Raw genomic sequence first — 7,818 nt, forward strand, 5'->3', positions numbered from 1 at the left:
CCCCCCCCATGTACATACCCACTACCCCCCCCCCATGTTTTAGACATAACTCAAAGGCATTTTTGGCTTTTCTAACCTACATTTGCTTCTCACTTTAGGCTTAAAGTCGGGCTTCTTATATAATGCCTTGTTTTACCTTTACCAGACTAAATATATATTTAGACCTATTTCTGTAATTGACTTTCAACATTTTATAGCACATTAGGAAGCCTATGGTTAGATGATTTCCTTTTCATTTGACTCACAGATAATGTTTAATTTAAAAATTCAAATAACATTTGAAACTGAATTGTAGAATTCAATTATGTAAGTTGAATTTAAATATATGGATTACTGGAGCCTTGGGCTTGAAGTAAAGTAAAAGTTTAACCTGAAAGATATATCGGAACTAGAGTCTCCAGATCCCCCTCCCACCTTCACGCTACACAGCACCGTCATACTCAATATTATTAGCCTCATATCTTCCCGCAAACAAAGTCTAAAATAATATTAATATTCTCTTGATATTCATTTCTTCATTATTTGGAACAATGGAAGCTTTGATTAACATTTTCCTATGAGATATACATAACAAGAAAATAAACAGCTAGCTATCAAGCTGCAGGTGGATATTCTTTTACATCTAAAAATATTGGTTTCGAAAACTAATAACTATGGATTGGTCCTCATAATTAAAGGCCAAAATTATCTTTTATATTATTATTTTTATCACAAAATCAAAACTTTTCAAACATGCACCTTCAGAATTCTTTAGTTTAAACTAGTGTGCAAAAAGTCAGGAAAAAGATTTGGTGTCTTGAAATGTTTTGTGCTCCTCCTGTTCCTTTGAAGAAATGAAAGATTTCAATCTTTTCTTGTTAAAGTGTAATTTCGTTTTCCATACATTTCAAGCAATATATTTTCAGAGAACATATATGTGATGTCATCTCATTTACCATGAAATCGAGTATAGAGAATGTTATCATGGTTATGGTGGTATTGAATAAAATCAAAACAAAAAGTGACACTTATTTTCAAAGAATTGTAACCATAACAAATATAAATGTTTACAATACACAAAGACAAGTGTTTGAAGGGAGCTCTTATGACCAAACAACTATTAGATGGACATCGTAGTAGCCAGGGTTGTAACAGAGGGGACACACGGGTGCGTGCCCTCCCCCCTGTAGGAACACGGTTCATTTAAGGTTTTAATTTGAATTCTTTATTTTTTCCTTATGAAATATACACTAAATATACAATTTCAAGACTTAAACTGTAACTGATAACTCAAGCCACATTCCAGCAGTCTTTTCAATTTGATTAGCTCCCTGTGGCCGAATTTAAAGAATTTGAGCGGCGGTTTAAATTTAAGCCGCGGTTTAAGTATGATTGGTTCCACTTAAAATTGTATCAAATGTTTCAAGATTTAAGCCGGCGCTGAATTTAAACCGGGGTTTGGCGGATTTAAACCGCTGCTCAAATTCTTTAAATTCCATCTCTGGTATTCTATAATAAAGTTCTTTATATTAAAGAACCACTGCCGTAATTTTAGTGACCGTCTTTTTAAAGATAATGATAATTGATAATGTACAGCTCTAAATAAAATCAAAGGGTTATTAGAAATTATGTGGGCAGCTCGACGAATTAGTTATCAATTTTTTTTCAAATTTTTATAAGAGATTGTACTCTTCAGTATCTCTAATACATAGATATGTACTTTTTATACTTCTTTTACTTATTTAAATTCATATAAATAAAAATAAATTTGTGTTTAGGAATTAATGTTTACTTAAACTGCTGTGTCGATAATAGTTCAATAATATATAATTAAGCAATGAAAAGTGGAATTTTTTTTTATCATGTAACAAATTGAATGTAAAAAAGTTAGTTTTTCAGACATAAAAATTTAATTTGTAGATTTATGTGAATTTACGGGAGAAAATGAATAATTTCTGAACGGTATATATAATACTTGGAATAAATTTTATGAAAACTAGTTCTAGAAGATAACAGGGGCGTATACAGGATTTTGTACAGATGGGACTTAAAACTTTTTTTTCAGGGGGGATGGGGCTCAGAACCCTTTGGGGTCTGAAAACCCCCAAGTTTTCACTTAACCAGGGCTGACTGCTGAGTAATGTTATGAGGGGGGATGAGTAATGTTATAAAAGGGGGACGGGGTAATTGCCCCCCCCCCTCTTTTAGGCCTCCGTGTGTCAAGATATTTGAACTACAAACAAGCTGTGTTCAATGTTTAATTATAGATATATTTACTTTTAATAGAAAAATCTACAAACTTTGCTTTGTTCCGGAGCGGTCGATTTTGGCCATTTTAAAATCCCATGTTGACGAAGCGGTCGATATCGACCACTGTCCCTATCTCTAAAACTATGCATTGTATGAAAAAAAATGTTTCTGTTCCTCAGGGAATATTTCTATTTAAAGTCGTTTTTAATTTATGGAGAAAAAAATCACAGGGTGAAAACTTAAACAACCAAAACTAAACGTTAACAAACGGTAATAATCGGTAATAATTTTAAAACTAAACGTTAACAAACGGTAAAAATCGGTAATAATTATAACAAAACGGAAAGAAATTTGTAAAACGGGCCAATTCGGAAAAAAACGATCCAGCTGAAGGCCTTCGTAAATAAGCCATTAATAAGATCAGACGTTCTGCAGAAGTTTATCGGTAAAATATACGGGAAAATGGATTTTTGCACGTTTTGAAGGTCAGAACACAAAACTTGAACGAAAGAAAGAAAAAAGACTAAAAATTGAAAAGAGAAGATGAAAAGGAAAATCTGTATTAAAAGACAACTAAAGAAAGAAGGGTGAAGGAAGGTTAAAGGAATATAAATTATTGTACTGTACAAAGACAAGCAAACCGTAACTAATTCTTCACCATTTCCGATCCAAACATCCCTCCCCCCCCCCCCCCCTCTACCCCATTAAAGTCATGCTTCAGTCAATACATTTCTTAGCTTTCTCCGTACCCCCCCCCCTCTAGGTTTCTTAATCTGGCATTATGAATCTTGATATATATTGAAACAGTTGGTACATACTCCACTTTCTGTAATATTAATTTAGATTTTTTTGTTAACCTCAAATCTTATTCAAGCTTATCCTACACCCCCCGTTACGTTAGCACTCCTTAGTAAAGTCCTTCTACACCTTTTCAGCATAATCAATTTGATATTTGAGTTAATGGTTAAATACGCTTCAAGCTAAGCTCTCTGAGGGTTCACACCTAACTTTCTTCTGCGAGACAGAGGGGGCCTAAGAGGATGTGTTTTTTTAATATGAAAAATTCCCAATTTTTAAAGAAAACTCTATTACAACATACCAATTTGCTAATTCATTATTTTACATTTTACCATTAATCAATTAAACTTGTCAAATCAAAAATGAAAAAAATATATTTGATAGAAATAAAACCATGATAGTTAATATTCATTCAATGCAATGAATTACTAATTATCTGTTATATTTCTAAAATGTGAGAAGTTCCAAAGGAATTGAGACATTGCCACAAACTCTGATTTCTGAATCCCTTAATCTCTACAACCCATTGTTGTAGACCTTAGATATTTCAAACTATGAATTCTGATGGATCAAATAATTAAAGTTTGAAATATCAAAGGTTCACACCATCTGGTTTTAGAGATATAGGTATTAGAAAATTGGGATTTGTGGCAAAGACTCAATTCCTTTCACCTTAATCTATTATTTTTGTTGTTGTTGTTTTCTTCTCACCATGCCTCGTCATCAATTTTCATGGCTAACACATAAATCTTCTGAAAATTTTAATTTGAGATGCATATGCTTTTTACGACCCAGGTATATAACTCATAGTTAATTTACTTGTAAACAAAAGGTATATTACATTTAATAGCTTTTAATCTTAATAATATATTATATATGTATGATTTTGCAATAAAAAAATTCATGCAAAACTAACGTAAGTCACTTATGTTATAATAGAAGACTTCTTCAAATTCACTGAAGATCACAAATAACAAAATCCATAAACACAAACTTTTTTATGATAGATCGTGGTGAATGGTGAGGGAAAAAATTTAATCACCTAATCAGTTAAGCGTACATACAAGTGAACCTCCATACAAAAGGGCAATGCCCGATTTGCAATGGGTTTCTTTCAAACCGTTTATTGTGTACTTAAAATGAGCTTGATGTTACATGCATACCTAGAAAATAACGAGTTACATGCATACCTCGAAAATAATGAGCCAAATCGGTTTTGAAAAATTCTAATGTAGATTTTTATTTTTTTGCTACTTCTAGAAAGTAAACATTAATATATCGTAAATATAAAACAGCTTGCAAATCAAGTCCGAAATCATTGATCAGATTTAAAGAGTACTGGTGTGCATTGGACACGCAACTTTAAAAATAATGTATCACTTGAAATTACGCCTATAGTTCCTTTAAGAGTGCTAAAAAGTCTAAATTTGATGTTTCCACCAAAGTGATTTGTCGACTAGGGTCAAACGACCTAAAATCAAATGCCATAGGGTCAAACGACATAGGGTAAAACTACCTGGGGGCAAACGACAAACGGTCAAAAACGCGACAAAGCTAAGGGTAAAACGACATAGGGTCAAAAAGTGCGACAAACGGGCAAAGCTTCAAATAGTCTATTTTTAGTTAATTTCAAACTATTTTTATGTTCTTCAGAACTAGTGGCTGCAGTGCTCGGCCCCCTAGCCAGTCCTAGCCGCAGCGCTCGGCCCAAAAATTGTCTTAACCGAACCTTACCCTGAAATAATACATAAAATATTTTTTTCCATTTTTACCCTTTGTCATTTTACCTTTTGTCGCGTTTTTGACCGTTTGTTTGTTTGACATGTCGGTGAACCCAAAAAGTGTACCCCCTTTTTTGGCATGCACATTGCACATGGATGTTGTTGACAGTACTCATTATATTGGATTCAAGTTTGATGATGTGTGCACTCAGAATTATATATGGTAACTTTAAACATTTCTATTCCAAAGTTTCTGCATTCCCTTTTTATAAAATTAATCTTCAATAAATGTGTCATCCCTGAAGGGTTTAGAATGAATAAAAAAGCTGTTTTTTAATTGTTGCCTTTTAGAATACGTTTACGTGGTTCAACCTTGTCTCGCTATTCATCAAATCTAATTCCAATGTTTTTACTTGTCCTGGGGTTCCCTTGGTATACGAGATTGTATGCAAAAAAATTCCCCTGATTCCACTTAAAGATAGCAAAAATACTCCTAGTTCTTTTGGTAGAAGAAAAAAAAACTCCTGGTTCCACTTAAAGTAGAAAAATGCTCCTGATTCCATTGGCAGAAGAAAAAACAATCCTGGTTCTATTGGTTTATAAAAAAATACTTATGGTTCGATTGGTAGAAACTAAAAATCTCCTGATTCCACTGAAAACAAAAAATAATCTTGGGACCGGATTTAATGAATAATTGAGCCAGGTCAACTGGGAAAATTGATTATTCTTGCATCGGTGATTCAAGACTTGTCCACTTCATATAGATGATAAGTATTTGAATCGACAGCAGGAAGTTTAGCGACCTAGCTCAAATTAATTAAATTCCAATATAGGTACAGGAAAAAAATCTCCTGGTTCCACTGAAAAAGAAAGAATGCTTTTGGCTCCATTTTTAAAAGAAAACAAAACTTCTGGTTTCACTTTTAGAGGAAAAATAATGATTCCACTGAAAGACAAAAAATACTTCTGGTTACATTTGAAGAAGAAAATTATCCTTCCGGTCCCATTGGAAGTAGAAAAAATAATCCTGCTCCTATACTGAAAGAAGGACAGAATACTTTATGTTCCATTGGTAGAAGAAAATATTTATCCTGGTTGTTAGAAGAAAAGTAATATTGCAGTTTGCATTGGGGGCAAAATATACTCTTTGTTCCACTAGTATTTGAAATGGTTCCACTGCTTGTCCTGCTGTTTAAATAATATTTAAAATCAGTCTAAAAATATTGTACGTGTATTTCGACATCAACAGAACACTTGTAAAAGCAGAACCTGAGTAGGCCCCTACTTATTCTTCTTATTAAGTGACTTTCTCTACTACATGTTGTATGGTCGGGTATTTTGAAGAAACTGAAGATACGAGAATATATCCCTTGGGTAGTCTAGGCTTCAGAGGCCGACCAAAAGATTTGTCCCAGAACCTCCCTTTCTCTACCCCCGCTCCTCCCCTCCCCTGAATATCCCAAGGGGACAATTCCCCAATTTACATTGATACAGGAAGTTCCTGATATATCCGAACCTAATTGTTTCCATCCAACATTCTATTTTTATTTCTTTTTAAGATATATTTTGTAATGCTTTAAGTGCAAAAAAGGTACAATTAAATTTTTTATTATAAAAGAAAAGAAAAATCATAACAACTCCTCTCCCCCAAACTTGTATATCGTCGTTTTCCAACCATCAAAATATTTTTGTCTTTTTGTATTTATATGGGTGAAATCGCACGTTTATCATTCATACCCATGCCGTGATATGACATTTATATTACATGTTTATTATTATAGTAAATTTAAATAAAATAATTGCTATCTTTCTACAAGTGCAAAAAACGGCACAGCAAGACCCATGTTTATAAAAGTCCATAAAGTCTTCTGAGATGTACGTCCTTCCTAGACAATTCTAGTAAAAGCACCTCAAGGAATGGGAGAGTATAATAAATTATGTTATTTTTTAAAAGAAAATTTTAATGGGAGTGACAGGCAATGTATGGTTGCTTGAAATAAGTGTGCAGTATTGTAGAAAACATTTTAGGATTCATTTGAGACAAGGAAAACATTTCCACGATGTAAAATTACTCAGTTTGAGCGTAAAGTCGACGTTCAAAATTATGAATTTGGGTGGGTATGTTTTCATACTTGTTTTTTTAAAACATTCAATAGCGACGACAAACAGTAAAAATTATATATCAAACTATAAATTAGATGTTTATGAACATATTTCTCAAAAGATATTTGTCAATAAATCAATATTAGCATTAATTATTTCATTTTCATCATTGTATTGAATTTCTTATTTTCTATGAAACTGGACTCCCTTTGTTTACAAACGCAGACTTAGAATTTGTATCTAACTTTAATAAAGATTAACGTAAATTAAGATTTCAGAAGGGAATTTTAGCCATTTTACTGAACAACAAATAATTTCAGACAGCACAATAATGCCTGAATGCATAATCGCATAATCTGTAAAACTATGAATGTACAAATTGCGGTACCGAAAAATGAAGATCTTCGAAATATATCTCTTGGTCTTCACTTTAGTATTTTATGTAAGAGTGGTTAAGATACTAAGACATACAGGGTATACCACGAAGCATAACATTTAATAAATCGTTATTTTTAGTCAAACAAATCTTTTGCTTCATTATCTTTTAATTTGAAATCAATTTTAATATAACATGACTCCCATATAATATTTTTATTGATCTTTGGTATTAAACAACTTAACAAAGACATTCTAAACTATTCACCAACTGTCATATTTGTTGGGACACCCTGTTGGAAAAGATATTAAGAGAGGCGTATTCAGATTTTTTTTTCCAGGAAGGGCTTACATTTCTTTTTCTTTTCAGGGGGGGGCAAAATTAGAAGTGCCAGGCAAAATCAATGTATTGATTAAGAGAATGTATAGTATTTACATATAAACTACATGAAAACATACAAAAAATTTTAATTTTATAATTATGAAAATTTCGAAGTTCTAACTGAAGACGACATTTACATGGGTCTTTAGTTTATTTTTCAAGTCTTTACTTTCCAAAAGAAATCTCTTCGTGCAATTATTTCCAAACCAA

General features: G+C 32.4%; 1 protein-coding gene across 1 annotated transcript in view; it reads right to left on the reverse strand.

Moving 5' to 3' along the window:
* Window positions 1–3,781, reverse strand: part of LOC111706352 (vascular endothelial growth factor C) — a 17,134-nt gene extending 13,353 nt beyond the window's left edge. The window contains exons 1-2 of the mRNA XM_023479206.1: window positions 3,700–3,781; window positions 371–478 (exon numbers count right to left, since the gene is read on the reverse strand). Of these exons, the coding sequence (XP_023334974.1) occupies window positions 371–459 (89 nt within the window). The 5' untranslated portion in view covers window positions 460–478; window positions 3,700–3,781. The remainder of the gene's footprint in view (window positions 1–370; window positions 479–3,699) is intronic.
* Between the last annotated feature and the right edge of the window lie 4,037 nt (window positions 3,782–7,818).

The sequence above is a fragment of the Eurytemora carolleeae genome, unplaced genomic scaffold (assembly GCF_000591075.1).
Source record: "Eurytemora carolleeae unplaced genomic scaffold, Eaff_2.0 scaffold721, whole genome shotgun sequence".
NCBI lineage: Eukaryota > Metazoa > Arthropoda > Copepoda > Calanoida > Temoridae > Eurytemora > Eurytemora carolleeae.